The 18404-nt window shown below is 38.3% G+C and overlaps 1 protein-coding gene across 1 annotated transcript in view; it reads left to right on the top strand.

Annotated features, from left to right (window-relative positions):
• Positions 1–1844: 1844 nt before the first annotated feature.
• Positions 1845–18404, top strand: part of LOC128651853 (bone morphogenetic protein 8A-like) — a 140111-nt gene continuing 123551 nt past the window's right edge. Inside the window, exon 1 of the mRNA XM_053704839.1 lies at positions 1845–2229. Within this exon, the coding sequence (XP_053560814.1) occupies positions 1845–2229 (385 nt within the window). The remainder of the gene's footprint in view (positions 2230–18404) is intronic.

The raw sequence follows: 18404 nt of genomic DNA, 5'->3' as shown, positions 1-18404 counted from the left end.
CTGGTAAACGTGATTAACCATGGACTTACAATATCAAGTTGCACGCTAATTTTAGCACAGCCCAGCGTTATTGCTTATCTCATCCTTCGCTATCATTAGCGCGTTATTTGTAATCTGGCCCATAATTCTTGTCAAGCAAAAGTTGGATAACAAAATGGTCTATCACATTAGATAAATGTATTATTGCTCATTAATGTTGCTTAAATATAGCAGTATGCTTTCTGGTACACAGGTTTATTTTAAGATCTCAAATGTTTCTGACAACTTGGATCTAACAGTACTTTCAATATGGCCACAGTCATATTTATAAAATGTACTTTCCCATAATTATTAATTATTATTATAATTTTCTGAGACCCAGACGTTGCATTTGGTGTCCATGCCTGCGCCACTATTGATTTAGTTAGCAGATTAAAACGGTTTTAGCAGAATCACTGATAATAAGTCTCATCAGAAGTTACCGGCTTCACTATTGCAAAAACATTGGATCGGTCAGTGAATGATTTTTCACTGCTCCTGAAAATAAATCTCGAAAAATAAATAAATGTAAATGTTATAAATATAGCAAAAGTAAATGTTATAAATATAGCAAAAGTAAATGTTATAAATACTGTATAGCATTTGGGAAGGGGCTGGGTTTGTGGTCCCAGGATTCACCAATGCTTTTGAGGAAATTGAGGATGGGTGAAATTAAAACATAAACTATGAATGCATTACATCAACAGTCAACTCTTTTTATCATGGGAAAAATCATGTGTAATATTTGTTGTACATGAAATAATGAAAACAGAAATTCTTGTTTACCAAAAACATTCTAAAAATAAAAAATTATATATATATATATATATATATATATATATATATATATATATATATATATATATATATAAATATATATAGGGCAAACAGATCATAAGCTACTCCAGGTACTTAAATGGTTAACCTAAAGTAGTCGATTTAAATATGACTAAAGAAATAAATTCATGACTTCCCCCCTTTCCCTAAAAAAAAAAAAGCAGAAACAGTCCTTGAAGGCACAGTGGTTAGATCACACGTTAACACCTATAATCTAATTTGCCAAGTTAAAGAGCAAAGAAAATACGAGGGTAGGAAAGCTCTAGAGAAACATTATGAGAGGAAGTGTTCTTCAGCTTATGACACAGAGAGAGAGAGAGAGAGAGAGAGAGAGAGAGATAGAGAGAGAGAGAGATATCTAAAGAGCTGGCAAGGACTTTGAGGAACTGTTAACCCTACATAAAGCTGCCCAGGCTTTAGTACATTTTTTTCTATGATATGCATTTTTTTTTCTCAAGGTTGACAGCCTTCATCAACAAGGAAAATTAGACATAAGAGACATTTCAAATATATAACCAATGTGCAATTTAGTTTGCCACTGTTTTATTGAGGCACCACAGCATCCTAGCTCGGAGCAGAGGATACAAGCAGGTCTTCAATACTTTTAAGTGGGAAGAGTTTATTTTGCAAAAAAAAAAAAAAAACTGTACCATCTGGGTCAGATTTTTACTTTGTTTTTGCAGGTAATTAAAAACAGCATGTTGCTTTGTAATTAAAAATTTAAATAAAAGTTCAAACTAGATTCAGAAGGGGACAGTTGTTTTATGGAAATCCTCTGTGAGGAAATACAGAAGTCTATTCTTTGCCTTGTAAAGAAAATTATATTTTAAAAAAGGAAATATTAATGAAACTTGTTTGACAATCTTCTTGAACAGCTCTCTGTATTTTCCCTTTTTGGTGTAAATTCTTGGGATTTTTCGGGAAGCTGTTTTGTCTTTACAAATAATTCCTTGTGGAAGGAAACTGTTACAAACTTAATGTTTGGAAAAATGTCTAGTGATCTTCAAAAGATTCTGACAATAACCTGTCTCTTTGGATTTTTATGGGATCTGACAAGTGGGAGCTTTGTGAAAAATCATCTGCGCTCAAGTTTTATTCAGAGAAAACTAAGTGGCAAAGAGAAGCGTGAGATGCAGAGAGAAATTTTATCCATTCTAGGATTACCTGGAAGACCCAGACCTGCCAGCGGAGGAGCAATTCCCTCTTCTGCGCCACTCTTTATGCTAGATCTGTATCATGCCATGTGCAGTGAGGAAGAGGAGGACGGCACACAGGGGGTATCAAGGGCTTTATTCACTACACTAAGCACACAAAGCCCACCACTGGGAGCAGTGATCAGTGAGGCGGACACAGTCATGAGCTTTGTTAATATGGGTAAGTGATAAATAGCACTGGTGTCTATGAATTGTAGTGACATAGCTTTATATGTCTGTAGTGATACTAGAGCTAGGCTAAATATATCCTGCATGAAATAAAGGCTCAGAAGTATGTGTAGTGTTAACTATTTGATTTTAATTATGCTGATTATTTTTTAATCTAGTGTAAGCACTTCTTGTAAGGATCTAATGGAATTGTATTTAAGATCTGTCTGATGCCGTGGGGAATAGTAAACAGACAGATACTAAAGCAATGTGCGTGTGTGCAGTATACCTTGTAGGTCTCTCCCCGTGGTAATGGGCAGGTATGAAGCACTCCCACCAATTCAAATTGCTCAGGTGATACAGCCTCTGATTGGTTGTGTTATACATACTGTATCTTTAAGAAAGGATAAGAACAGGGCCCACTAAAACTTCAGGAAATAAATATGATTTAATTAACAAAATGCAAAATCAAAGCATGCATATTTTAGAAGGAAGAAATGCATTATATTAAAGGGACATGAAACTGAAACATTTTATTTCATGATTTACTGTAGGTAGAACGTACAATTTTAAACAGCTTTCCAGTTTACTTCTACTATCAAATTTGCTTCATTCTCTTGGTATTATTTATTAAAGGAGCCGCAATGCACTACTGGTTTGTAACTGAGCACATGGGTGAGCCAATGACAATCAGTATATATATGCAGCCACCAATCAGCAGCTAGCACATAGGTTCTTTGCTGCTCCTGAGCTTTCCTAGTTAAACCTTACAGCAAAGGATAACAAGAGAAGGAAGCAAATTAAATAATAGAAGAAATTGGAAAGTTGTTTAATATTGTATGCCCTGTCTAAATTATGAATGTCTAATTATGACTTTACTGTCCCTTTAAGTAGACTGACTGCAAGTAATACATTAAAATTAAAGAGACATAAAACTGCAAAAAAAAGTCCTTATGCTTAAGAGCATTTTCTTACTGCTATCTTGGTTGCCTATTGCTATACAGTACTGAGAATTAGTTAAACCTTATTTATCAAGAGAGAGAGTGTTTTGTATATTGAAACCTTCATGTCTTTATACCCCTCCATAAGGAGTGTAAATTTCTTTATAGCTATAATCTTGCTTAGTTCATATCTGGCTGTACAATCACAATTTAATTTCACATAACCATTAAAAATAGATACTGCTTAAAGGAATAGAAAACCCCAAAATTCTATTTTATGATTTGGATATATCATACAATTTTAAAATACTTTCCAATTTACTTCTATTATCAAATTTGCTTCATTATTTTTATTATCCTTTGCGGAAGGAACAGCATTGCACTACTGACAGCTAGCTGATCATATCTATTTAGCCAATCACAAGAGACAAATGTGTGCAGGCACCAATCAGCAGCTAGCTCCCTCTAGTGTAGGATATGTGTGTATTCTTATTCAAGAAGGGATAACAAGAGAACAAAGCACATTTATAATTAGAAGTGAATTTAAAATTCTCTTAAAATAACATGCTCTATCTGAATCATGCAAGTTTAATTTTGACTTTCCTATCCCTTTAATAACTTGTTTAGCTGTATTAAGGTTTATTTTGTGTATAATCCGACTGCTATTTTATAGTTCATCTATCCTGATTCACTTACAATATACATCAGATGCAACACTGCACATACTGTACACATTTTCACTACCTTTTCTAACTAAGCCCGTAAGAAAACCATGGCTATCAATGCTTAAACCCTTTCTGGTCCTTTAAATGCTTAATTGGTGCGGCCGGCAGGTCTTATTTATTTTACTCGCCAATATTTTTTAATTGCACAGCTAAATAGCAAGTCACCGCTAGATGTCACTATTTAGCTGTGAAATTAAAAAGCGGCAAAGTCGCAATATATCCGTCATTTGAGCGCATGCGCTAAAACCTTTTGTCGAATATATTCCGACAAAGGACCACAAAAGGTTAATGTTATTGTTTTTGTACAGCACTGCAAAAAAAAAAAAAACCTGATGTTACTGTGATTTTATATTTCTTTTGCTAAAATCATACTTTATGAGAGGTTGGCTATGCTGCAGCGTAGTCCATTTTCTTAGCTGTTAAACTACTGCCTTATAAAGGAATATTGTATATAGATTTCTACCATGAAGCAGTTATACATACTACAATATTTTATACATGAAAAAGTTAAGCAAAAGCTGTTTAAACTGAAATTGAATCTAAGAAGTAAACTGTAATACACACTCATTACTGTTTCTCTATATATGCTCTGCTCCCCCACATTGAAACACTGCACCTGCTGAGAGAGAGATGGCACTGAAATTTATTGTACAGGTAATTATTTGAGTCAAGTTATCAGCTACACATAACCAGCCATTTACTTTACACGGGTGCGAGGACAGGCTTGAAAACCAGTGTTCTACAAAATATCTAAGAGAAGCATTTAAGAAAACAAATATGTGTTGTTAATATCTCCTAGAAAATCTTTCAACAACAACTCAATTTAAAGAGACTTGTACCCACCCATTGTCCAATCTGTGACTTGTGAGCGACTCCCTATTATAGGGTCACATTACAAGTGGTGCGCTATGCAATATTGCTGGACCGTGCTAACATTTGCGCAACTTGATATTACAAGTCCATGGTAAATTGCATCAATAGAGAATGTTTAGCGTGGCTGACATTGCTCTACTTGAGACCCAAAATAAAATGTAAGGGGTCAATTTATTAAATGCTGGGCGGACATGATTTGCAGTAGTGAATCATGTCTGCTCGGCATCGCTAAATTCCGCCAGCATTCGCTGTCGGCATTTAACATTGCACAAGTATTTCTTGTGAAATGCTTGTGCAATGCCGCCCCCTGCACATTCAAGGCCAATCGGCCGCTAGCAGGGGGCGTCAATCATCTCGATCGAATCTGGATGACTGCAGTCCGCCACAAGGAGCAGCAGTCTTTCGACCGCTGCTTCTTAACTTCTGTTTCTTGAAACTACGGGCGTAGATAGCAGCATCTGCTGCTTATTAAATCTCCCCTAAGGGTTAAAAAAAAAAGTAGTACAAAACATATCAAAAACATTAAAGTAAAGTATTACACTCATATATACACTTTTTAATAATAAAAACGAATATTTGATTAAAAAAAAGGGATATAATATATGTCAAAGGGGGATATTTATCAAGCCGTCAACCGCAAATATGCTGGAATTCCGCAGCGTAATTGTGGCAAGCTTGATTCGACCTAGTTATCAAAGCCTACAGACCGGCAAAAGTTGAAATCTGTGACGTAACATACGATCCACCGGTCTCAATCTAATACAGATTGATGCTTACGTCATTACAGATGATCCGAAGACACATTTGGCACTATTTGACACTTTTTATTTAAAAGTTATCAAATAGTTAACCGGTATGCTTGCGGCTATTCCGGCCCAGCGTACCTGGTTTTCAATCCGCCAACCTGGAGGCCGCGGATGCCATAGGAATCAATGGAAGTTTAAAAGCAGAGAAAGCTTATGTTCGATGCTGCCAGATATCACATTGATTTCTATGGTAGAAAACCAGTAACGTTTACACCTAACACCCTAACAAAAACCCAAAGTCTAAACACCCCTAATCTACTACCCGACATCGCCGCCACCTACATAATGTTATTAACCCCTATTCCGCAGCTCCTCGACACCGCCACAACTAAATAAAGTTATTAACCGCTATTCTGCCGCTCTTGGACCCTGCCGCAACTAAATAAACTACCAATGGCCCTTAAAAGGGCCTTTTGCGGGGCATTGCCCCAAAGAAATCAGCTCTTTTACCTGTAAAAAAAAAATACAAACACCCCTCAACAGAAAAGAATTGCCTGGTATTTCGGTGCTGGACTGACCGTAATAGGCAGGATCAGACTGATGTTCTACAGAAAAGTTCTACTCTGTGAAACGCATTACTGGGCTTAAAGAAGCTGCAACCAGGTGGTAAATCGCCATGGAACAGGCTAACAATGGTATTGAGCCGGTTGTTCGTTCCTGTGAGTGTGCTTCTCTCTGTGTGTATTTAGTCTCCCTATGGGAAAAAGGGGAAACCAGATGTGGACTCCTTGATTAGTGTGCTTAGAGGAATATAGCTACACCTCACTGACGAGGCCCAATGAAGGCTGAAACAATTGTCTGAGGTTTCTGTGTTCCTTGTTCAGAGAGGAATTGCCTGGTATTTCGGCGCTGGACTGACCATAATAGGCAGGATCAAACTGATATACTACAGGAAAGTTCTACTCTGTGAAACGCATTACTGGGTTAAAAGAAGCTGCACCCAGGTGGTAAATCACCATAGAACAGGCTAACAATAGTATTGAGCCGGTTGTTCGTTCCTGTGAGTGTGCTTCTCTCTGTGTGTATTTTGTCTCCCTATGGGAAAAAGGGAAAACCAGACATGGACTCCTTGCTTAGTGTGCTTAGAGGAATATGGCTACACCTCACTGACGAGGCCCAATGAAGGCTGAAACGATCATCTGGTGTTGCTGTGTTCCTTGTTCAGAGAGGAATTGCCTGGTATTTCGGTGCTGGACTGACCGTAATAGGCAGGATCAGACTAATGTGCTACAGGAAAGTTCTACTCTGTGAAAAGCATTACTGGGCTAAAAGAAGCTGCACCCAGGTGGTAAATTGCCATAGAACAGGCTAACAATGGTATTGAGCCGGTTGTTTGTTCCTGTGAGTGTGCTTCTCTCTATGTATATTTAGTCTCCCTATGGGAAAAAGGGGAAACCAGACGTGGACTCCTTGCTTAGTGTGCTTAGAGGAATATGGCTACACCTCACTGACGAGGCCCAATGAAGGCGGAAACGATCATCAGGGGTTGCTGTGTTCCTTGTTCAGAGAGGAATTGCCTGGTATTTCGGTGCTGGACTGACCGTAATAGGCAGAATCAGACTGATGTGCTACAGCAAAGGTCTACTCTGTGAAAAGCATTACTGGGCTTAAAGAAGCTGCACCCAGGTTGTAAATTGCCATAGAACAGGATAACAATGGTATTGAGCTGGTTGTTCGTTCCTGTGAGTGTGCTTCTCTCTGTGTGTATTTAGTCTCCTTATGGGAAAAAGGGGAAACCAGACGTGGACTCCTTGCTTAGTGTGCTTAGAGGAATGTGGCTACACCTCACTGACAAGGCCCAATGAAGGCCGAAACGATTGTATGGGTTTGCTGTGTTCTTTGTTCAGAGAGGAATTGCCTGGTATTTAGGTGCTGGACTGACCGTAATAGGCAGGATCAGGCTGATGTGCTACAGGAAAGTTCTACTCTGTGAAAAGCATTACTGGGCTAAAAGAAGCTGCACCCAGGTGGTAAATCGCCATAGAACAGGCTAACAATGGTATTGAGCCGGTTGTTCATTCCTGTGAGTGTGCTTCTCTCTGTCTGTATGTAGCTAGTTTATTGTAGGCTAGGGTTTTTTTTTATTTTGATAGGGCTATTAGATTAGGTGTAATTCGGTTTTATTTTTGATACTGGGGTTTGTTTGTTTTTGTAACTTAGTGGGGGGGTTTTTTGTAACTTAGTGTTTTTTTTTTTGTAACTTAGTAATTTTTAATAGTAGATTTAAATAATTTGATTAGGGTTAGGGTTTTTTAATATGTAATATAGTTAATTTAATTGCTAGTTTAATGTCATTTTAGTATAATAGTTAGGGTAGGTTAATTAATAGTTTTATATAGTTTATTTTAATTCTAAAGGTAAGTTTTAATTTATTATAAGATAGGAATGTTGTCATTTTAATGTAAAGTTAGTGGGTTGTTAGGTTTAGGGGTTAATAGCTTAATTTAGTTTATGGCATTGTGGGGGCTGGCGGTTAAGGGGTTAATAGGTTTAGTTAATGGTAGTGATGTGGGAGGCCAGAGGTTTAGGGGTTAATACGTTTATTTAGGTGGCGGCGGGGTCCAGGAGCGGCGGAATAGGGGTTAATACATTTATTTAGTGGCGGCGGGGTCCTGGAATGGCGGGATAGGGATAATAACATTATTAAAGTTGCGGCGGGGTCCGGGAGCAGTGGGATAGGGGTTAAACATTTTATTATAGTGACAGCGTTTAGTGACAGGATATAAATAAAGTTGGGAAAAAGCCGAATAGCAGTGAGATCGATGACTGCTAGTTAACAACAGTCCGATGCTCATCGCCCCGTACTTGGTGCGCAGCTTTTTGACGTTTTTTTTTCTCTAAATATGGAGATCGTATTCAGGTCCGCGGCTGCAATGTTAGGCGACTGTATTGGTGCCGGCGAATGCAGCATAGTTGAGGCTTTCAAAAATATTCCCTAAAGTGTTTGACTTGATGGGCCTCCTATATATATATATACTGTATATATATATATATATATATATATATATATATATGTGTGCATATATGTGCATACATGTGTATTTATGTTTTAATATGTGTAAATATGCATGTGCGCACATACATATATAAACATTTAGACATATAAATACACATGTATACACACACACACACATATATATATATATATATATATATATATATATATATATATATATATATATATATATATATATAAAAGAGAACTAATCAAATATTCTTCCGCGCAACAAAATACAATATGATAATAATGCTGATACAGTCTTTAGATGATCTCTGTAAATCAGTTCAATTTCTTAGTGTTGAATAGGAAAAAAATACAGAAAAGAGATGGATGTCTCCTTACCGGAGATTACCTCAATCATATGAGGTAATGTGTGGTCACGTAGAGGTTGTAGTCAGTGGACGGTCTGTGGTTTGGTTCACGTCACTGTGTGGAACGTTTTTGGAACTTTCTCCTTCGATGCAGCCTTGTGTATGGTGCTTGACTGTACGAAACTTCCAGGATCTTTTACTTTAGTCTTGGTGTCTCTTGAGCGTATGGTACTTTTCCCAGGAGTCCTGGGAAAAGTACCTGGAGTACCTGGAGTAGATACAAGGAGGTTCTCTTATTCTTAGCCCTGCAACCAGAACTCACCTTGGAGGGATATAGCACCTGAACATGAGGGTCACTATCAGCTTAGGGTATCTACCCATTCTGAGCCCCATCACTAACCTGGGGTAGTAAAGCAGTCACGGACACTCACCTACCACACGTACTCACCCACGGTATCCACACCCACTTACCCGGGGAAGAAACAGTGAGGAGTCTTGAGCTGCTGACGGTCACACACCTTGGTGGTCTACTTCTGATGACCCCACTCCCCCGGTGGGATACATTTCCTGAGACTGCTTCTTGTTTCCCTGTAAAGAATCTCACAACCCTAATATCTATTGTCAGCCCTCCCAGCTCTATAAGGATCCGCATAAACTAAACAGCTAGCCCCGCCCCCAGGGAGTTACCTGCCCAGATAGCACGGCGTTGCTGCAGTGCTGTTGTGCATATTTTAAGGGAGTTTCCTATTTTGAGTGAAAATGCGCAGGGCCTGTAATCTGCTGCGTTAAATTAGAGTGCAATTAGAGTGCCCTGGGGCTCTGTGAAGAATAATCTGGTGTAAAGCGATTCTTCAGTGCACTACAGATATCGGGAATCAGAGGACTCCTGGGAAAAGTACCATACGCTCAAGAGACACCAAGACTCCAGTAAAAGATCCTGGAAGTTTCGTACAGTCAAGCGCCATACACAAGGCTGCATCGAAGGAGAAAGTTCCAAAAAAGTTCCACACAGTGACGTGAACCAAACCACAGACCGTCCACTGACTACAACCTCTCCGTGACCACACATTACCTCATATGATTGAGGTAATCTCCGATAAGGAGACATCCATCTCTTTTGTGTATTTTTTTCCTATTCAACACTAAGAAATTGAACTGATTTACAGAGATCATCTACAGGGAGTGCAGAATTATTAGGCAAATGAGTATTTTGACCACATCATCCTCTTTATGCATGTTGTCTTACTCCAAGCTGTATAGGCTTGAAAGCCTACTACCAATTAAGCATATTAGGTGATGTGCATCTCTGTAAGGTGATGTGCATCTCTGTAATGAGAAGGGGTGTGGTCTAATGACATCAACACCCTATATCAGGTGTGCATAATTATTAGGCAACTTCCTTTCCTTTGGCAAAATCTGTCAAAAGAAGGACTTGACAGGCTCAGAAAAGTAAAAAATAGTGAGATATCTTGCAGAGGGATGCAGCACTCTTAAAATTGCAAAGCTTCTGAAGCGTGATCATCGAACAATCAAGCGTTTCATTCAAAATAGTCAACAGGGTCGCAAGAAGCGTGTGGAAAAACCAAGGCGCAAAATAACTGCCCATGAACTGAGAAAAGTCAAGCGTGCAGCTGCCAAGATGCCACTTGCCACCAGTTTGTCCATATTTCAGAGCTGCAACATCACTGGAGTGCCCAAAAGCACAAGGTGTGCAATACTCAGAGACATGGCCAAGATAAGAAAGGCTGAAAGACGACCACCACTGAACAAGACACACAAGCTGAAACGTCAAGACTGGGCCAAGAAATATCTCAAGACTGATTTTTCTAAGGTTTTATGGACTGATGAAATGAGAGTGAGTCTTGATGGGCCAGATGGATGGGCCCGTGGCTGGATTGGTAAAGGGCAGAGAGCTCCAGTCCGACTCAGACGCCAGCAAGGTGGAGGTGGAGTACTGGTTTGGGCTGGTATCATCAAAGATGAGCTTGTGGGGCCTTTTCGGGTTGAGGATGGAGTCAAGCTCAACTCCCAGTCCTACTGCCAGTTTCTGGAAGACACCTTCTTCAAGCATGGTACAGGAAGAAGTCTGCATCCTTCAAGAAAAACATGATTTTCATGCAGGACAATGCTCCATCACACGCATCTAAGTACTCCACAGCGTGGCTGGCAAGAAAGGGTATAAAAGAAGAAAATCTAATGACATGGCCTCCTTGTTCACCTGATCTGAACCCCATTGAGAACCTGTGGTCCATCATCAAATGTGAGATTTACAAGGAGGGAAAACAGTACACCTCTCTGAACAGTGTCTGGGAGGCTGTGGTTGCTGCTGCACGCAATGTTGATAGTGAACAGATCAAAACACTGACAGAATCCATGGATGGCAGGCTTGTGAGTGTCCTTGCAAAGAAAGGTGGCTATATTGGTCACTGATTTGTTTTTGTTTTGTTTTTGAATGTCAGAAATGTATATTTGTGAATGTTGAGATGTTATATTGGTTTCACTGGTAAAAATAAATAATTGAAATGGGTATATATTTGTTTTTTGTTAAGTTGCCTAATAATTATGCACAGTAATAGTCACCTGCACACACAGATATCCCCCTAAAATAGCTATAACTAAAAACAAACTAAAAACTACTTCCAAAACTATTCAGCTTTGATATTTTTTGGGTTCATTGAGAACATGGTTGTTGTTCAATAATAAAATTAATCCTCAAAAATACAACTTGCCTAATAATTCTGCACTCCCTGTAAAGACTGCATCAGCATTATTATCATATTGTATTTTGTTGCGTGGAAGAATATTTGATTAGTTCTCTTTTTCATACATAATCTACAATATCTGGGGTACACTGATATCCTGCCTTCACGCTGCACAATTACTTCCATCAATAATATTTGATGTATACTGACTGTTCTAGCATTACTTGTACATAAGAAAACTTATACATCACCTTACTAGGGTTTATATACACGCATACAGTTGTACATATATAGCTTCACCTTATCTAGTACTAGTCAAACCCGATAATGAGATCCATTTTGAGTGCTGGTATCTTATCTTGACCTACATATATATATGTATATAATAAAAATAACTTTTTCTTTTAAGTGAAGAACATAGTAATGGTGTGTGTGTGTGTGTATATATATATATATATATATATATATATATATATATATATATATACCATTCCTATGTTCTTCACTTAAAAGATTTTTTTTTTTAAATATATATATTTTTCTATATTTATCTATATGTATATATTCATATAGATATATAGGTATAGCCATATTTTTTTTCAACTTACCTGTATTCTACTTGGAGTGCACCCAGGGCAACACGGGCTGATTTGGGCCCTATTATTTCACCAGGAGTGCTCCTACCATCCTTTTTATGTATATACAGTATATATATATATATATATATATATATATATATATATATATATATATATATATATATATATATATATATATATATATATATATATGTTTAAAAATAAAGAGAACATTTTCTTGTAAGTGAAGAACAGAAATTTCAAGTATTCCTTTTCAATCACTGTTGGTGACACCACTATCTCCCCATCACCCCAAGTCCGCTGCCTAGGAGTTACACTTGACTCCATTCTGTCCTTCATGCCCCACATCCAATTACTTTCTTTATCCTGTCGCAACCACCTACGCAATATTTCCAAAATTCGTCCGTTTCTGAGTGCTGAAACTACTAAACAGCTAATCCACTCCCTGGTAATTTCCCGACTTGACGACTGTAATAACCTACTAACTGGCCTCCCTCTCTCCCGCCTCTCCCCCTTTAATCCATCCTAAATGCCTCTGCTAGGCTAATCCACCTCTCCCGACGCTCTGTATCTGCTGAACCTCTATGCCAGTCCCTTCACTGGCTCCCCATTCACAGCAGAATTAAATTCAAAATTCTCATCCTGACCTACAAAGCCCTCACCAATGCTGCCCCACCCTACCTGTCCTCACTCATCAACGAATATACTTCAGCCCGCCCCCTAAGATCGAACAATGACCTGCTTCTTGCGTCCTCTACCATCACCTCCTCTCATGCTAGGCTACAGGACTTCTCTTGTGTGGCACAAACCATCTGAAACACACTTCCTAGAGCTGTCAGACTTTCCCCTAACCTTTCCTCCTTTAAACACTCCCTAAAGACCTTTTTGTTCAGGGAAGCCTATCTCCAAATCAGTAACAAATGAATTCCACTTGCCTAATAGCTGCCCTTATCTAACTCCACACTAACATCATTATCACCTTTGCAGTCCCCACCTCCTGTTTCTCACCCTCCTACCCATCTAGATTGTAAGTTCCCACAGGAACAGGGCCCTCAATTCCCCCTGTATTTGTTTGTTAAACTTTGTCTGGTGTATTTTATATTGTACAGTACTGTACTTTTATCTTTGTACCCATGGACAGCGCTGCAGAATCTGTTGGTGCTTTATAAATAAAGAATAATAATAATAATTCCTAACGCATCTTTGGCTTTAATGCAGTTGATCTAGCACAGTGTGGAGTTAGCGCGCAAGTGATAACTAATAGGCATTTCTTTAACATACCCCATAGATGTCTATGGGGAGAAGGAGTTATAGTGGTCGCAATACCTGAAGTCCTGAAGTCAGCGTGCCTGAGTCTTTTATTCACAAGTTAACTTTTTTCTTTCATCTTGTAATATGTGCGCTAATGCGGTTGTGCTAATTTTTTACTTTAAGTACTCAAGGCAAATAAACAACAACCCATTAGCGCGCCACTTGTAATCTGGCCCGTAATCAATAGTGCAGCACCTATGTGAAGAATTCCAGCATCACAAAAAAACACCCTTAAAACGTTACCAAACGAACTAATTAAAATACCCTCATTAAAACAGTCCACTCTAGCATATGCAAAAAAAAAAGGTGAAATAATTACGAGACAAAAAAAAATCAAGACAACCATATGGCCATATGACCTTTTTGTTTTGTAAGACTGAATCTGGCTGCTTTGTGCAAATAGGCATTGGCAATCATAACAGCCAAACCATGTATAAGGTAGGAGGCAGGCAAAAATTACCCAACCTAAAATGAGCTTTAATCCCTCCCACTTTCTGATTCCCTCAGTCAGACATCTTTGTGGAAAGGGGTGCTCCAATTGCTGTGAGCCCTGTTAACCCCCTCAGAAGCCTGAAAATAGGACAGAGGGGTGTAGAGGAGTACCATAGGCAGTGAGAGTAATCCTCCTGAGGGAGTTTTTCACTAGCCTGCCACAGGTGTCCCTTGGACTGGTTCTGCAGCCTCCTCCTGTTGGCTTTGTCAGGGTATTTCCTATGTAAGATCCTGAGTTAGTGTTAGTTAACCAGGAAGAGCTCATCTGCTGGTTGCAGGATATATGCAGCTGGTAAGCATAGTACAGTGGATGTTTTACAGTTAAGTATGCACCCTACACTTACACAGCCTGCAGGCTTCATAGTAACTTTAATATTTATTGTATATCAGGGCCAGGGGACATTCCTTATATTTTTACACTCAGACAAGCAACATGAACAAGTATTTAACTCTTGTATGGAAAGAGTTTTATATCTGGGACTATTGCACTTGTGGGAATCCCTTTGCTCAATAGAGAGCATACATAGTGCGGCTACTTCCTTTACATATTTTACATGTTATCTGTTTAATGGGGTTGGTCTTAGTACTGTTAAATGTTTCTATTTGAGGAACGAAGAGGATCATTTTTAGCGCTGTTACAATAGCACTTTAGTACACACCGCTACGGGCATGCTAGAGTTGTTTGTTTTCGCTCATTTTCCCTCAGCTCTCCTGCTCTCTTCTCTGTTCTCTTAGTGTGGTGGCATTTTTGGGTGTAAATTGGATTTTTCACCTGACTTCAAAGATTACCTTTGTTCTACTATAGATAGTAAGGTCCAGTAGCAGACCCTTCTACTGGACCTCTTCCTAGTGTCAGATTCTTCTGATTTGGATTCTTATTCAGACGGGTAATTTTGTATGAGGATCAGAATTCCTCCTTGGAACAATATTTAAAATCTTCCTCTTTATTTTAAATGTGAACATTTACAATCTCTTTAATGAGAGGTTTTACTGACTCTTGGGGGCCGATTTATAAAGCATCAAATGCTGCTTATTCTGTGCAAGCCTTCTGGCTCGCCGGAAACAGGAGTTAAGAAGCAGCGGTCTTAAGACCGCTGCTCCTTAACTCGTCCGCCACCTCTAAGGTGGCGGACTGCAATCATCCGATTAGCCGTGAATGTAGAGGGGGCAGCATTGCACAAGCATTTCACCAGAAATGCTTGTGCAATGATAAATGCTGACAGCATCATGCTACAGCAAATCATGTCCACCTGACATTTGGTAAATAGGCCCCTTGGTGTCCAAAGGGTCAATTTATGTAGCTGTGAGCAGACATTATACAATGTAGCGTAACATGCCCACTGCACATCGATAAATGCAGACAGCATACGATGTCAGCATTTATTATTGCACGAGCAGTGGGGTGTCAATCAACCCGATCGTATTCGTCTTAGGACCGCTGCTTCTTTACCTCCGCTTCAGGCAGAATTGAAGTGGAGTGGGTCAGAAGCAGCATCCGCTGCTTCATAAATCGACCCCCAAGTATTATGACATTTCTTTATATTCAGATGAGATAATCTTATTCGAGGAACTCATCAGGTTACTTAGGGCCAAACTATCTAAAGCTTTCAACGCTGGCGAGATGATCTAAGAAGTCTCAGTAGTACTGTGAGGTCACTTATATAATTTTAGAAATGCAAATTTTAGCTTTAGAGATATTTCTCTGTGTTGGTTTCTAGATGTGAGACACATACATTCTAGGAGAGACACATGCATTACAATATAAGGTCTAAAAAAAACAAAGTTTTTTCTTTTTCTTTCTTTGTCTGCGAGTTTTTGATAATCGAGTCCACTCCTAAGTGAGGTTATTAAATTTTTTTTTTATAAAAGTATAGCTGTGCAATGTGCAAGATGTCCTATTACATATGCATGTGAGTCTATGATTGGCTAATGACTGAAAATTTAAATAAATTGTCAGAAAAAAATGTACTGATAATTTGAAATTCAAAGTAAGTGTTATTACATTGTGTTTTTTAATATGCATTCGACTATTTAATTATCCTTCAATTAAATTGAACCATTGGAGTTGGTGTATTTAGTTATTATGCTGCCCTAGGCACTAGAAAATCTGCTGCTTTGAATCCCCCAATAATTTCTCACAATCAGACCCACATGGGTTGCCTTTAAACATCCTGACGCCCTAGCCAAAGGCCTAATTGCCACATGCTACAAAACACCTCTGAATTAAACATATGGACTATATAACTGTTATCAAGATTGTCATAATTTTCATTTTTTTACAATGTGAACAGGCCAGTAATTATTTGATTATTGCACTTTAATATGTAGCATATTTAGATATATTAATACATGTAGATCTTAGTGCATTTGTTTGAATTAGACAATGGTCTGACTTACTTTATTGATGATTCTGCACATTCCAAACGAACATGTTTATGATTAATTTGAGTGTTGGAGATTCTTTTTAAATAAACAAATTAAGGGCTAGATTACAAGTGGAGTGCAAAAATGTTAGCTCAAGGTAAATCTCTAGCGCTCATTTGTTTGCGTTATTGCTTGAGCAGAAGACTTCCTTTCCCCATAAAAGGCTCATTTATAAAAAGCCTTTTCTCTCTTTTGCTCTACGCTTAAGCCATAGGTGCGTTAAGAATACTTCTTGTTCTTCAGTTAGAAGATTTTTATTTTAAATATATATATCTCAAGTCGCTCTGATTCTTCAGCGCTATTTTTAACCTACAACTTTCAATTTGTAATATGAGCAATGTCCATTAAAAGTATAGCGTGCGATTAAGTGATTTTGTCCCCGCTAAATATTCTCTGGCTATTCTGTTTTACCATGGACTTGTGATATCAATTTGCGCGCTAATTGTAGCGGGGTCCAGCGATATTGATATCGCACCCTGTACTGTCAATAGCATTCCACTTGTTATCTGGGCCTAAGTATAGTTCAACATGTTAATGTATGTAGTGAAATAGGAAAGGGAAGCTCAGTAGAATATGCAAATAGTTATTTTTCCTTTATTAAAAAAAAACAACAATCTCGTCATTTCATTGTTTCTCTGATCTAGAAGGTTTCCTGCTCTGTGCTTTAAGCTTTCTCATACTGTCATGCTTTGTGCATGTGGGAGTGGGTGGCAGATCTTTACTGTAGGTCTCTCACATTCCCTGGCAGGAGATCTTAGGATAGTAAACATTAAAAAACCAGGAGCTTCTGTAACGTTCCCCTCCCTTAAAAAGATGTATCCATTTTTATTCTGAAATTTAAAGGCACATGGAAGCCAAAATGAAACCCTCATGATTTAGACAGAGAACAAAATGAAAACATTAATATATAAATACAACTTTCCAATTTACTTTTACTACAATATTAAAGGGACATAAACGTGCAAAAAAAAAAATTCTAAAATGTGTTAGAGCATTTTATTATTGCACTATTTCTTACATATTTCTAAGTCTTTTTCTCATGCAAATAGGTTAAACACATAGTTAAAGTCAACCAATCACCTGCTAACTCTCTGTAGTGCCCTATTGTACCTGGGCCTATCTAAATGTACTTTTCAAAAAAGGATACCAAGTGGAGAGGATGACTTACATTTTATAATAGAAGTAAGCTAAAAAGTATCTTAAAATTGTGTACTGAATCATGAAAGTTTAATTTTAACTTTCATGTCCTTTAAACATTTTCTCTTGGTATCCTTTGTGAAACGTATCTCCTTTCCTTGAATCAAACTGACAAAGGCTCAAAGGCCTGCACATCATGTAGAACATTGTTACGATCATTATTGCAAACACTGCTGCCATATGTCCAAGGTTATTTGTTATCTTGAGCAATAGTCTAGCGTGCACTAAAATATGCATGTGGGATAGTGCGAGTGCGCTAAATCTCTCACACAATAGACTACTATTGGACGCACAGTGAAATTCATGTCACATATCATTCAATTAAACAATTATATATACATACCTAAATACATACACACACACACTCATATATATATATATATATACAGTGGGGCAAAAAAGTATTTAGTCAGCCACCAATTGTGCAGGTTCTCCCACTTAAGAAGAGGAGAGAGGCCTGTAATTTTCAGCATAGGTATACCTCAACTATGAGAGACAAAATGTGGAAACAAATCCAGACAATCACATTGTCTGATTTGGAAATAATTTATTTTCAAATTATGGTGGAAAATAAGTATTTAGTCAATATCAAAAGTTCATCTCAATACTTTGTTATATATCCTTTGTTGGCAATGACAGAGGTCAAACGTTTTCTGTAAGTCTTCACAAGGTTGTCACACACTGTTGCTGGACTGGTATGTTGGCCCATTCCTGCATGCAGATCTCCTCTAGAGCAGTGATGTTTTGGGGCTGTCGCTAGGCAACATGGACTTTCAACTCCCTCCAAAGGTTTTCTATGGGGTTGA

This window comes from Bombina bombina, chromosome 3, assembly GCF_027579735.1.
Source record: "Bombina bombina isolate aBomBom1 chromosome 3, aBomBom1.pri, whole genome shotgun sequence".
Taxonomy (NCBI): domain Eukaryota; kingdom Metazoa; phylum Chordata; class Amphibia; order Anura; family Bombinatoridae; genus Bombina; species Bombina bombina.
This window is presented reverse-complemented; position numbering and strand designations above follow the sequence as displayed.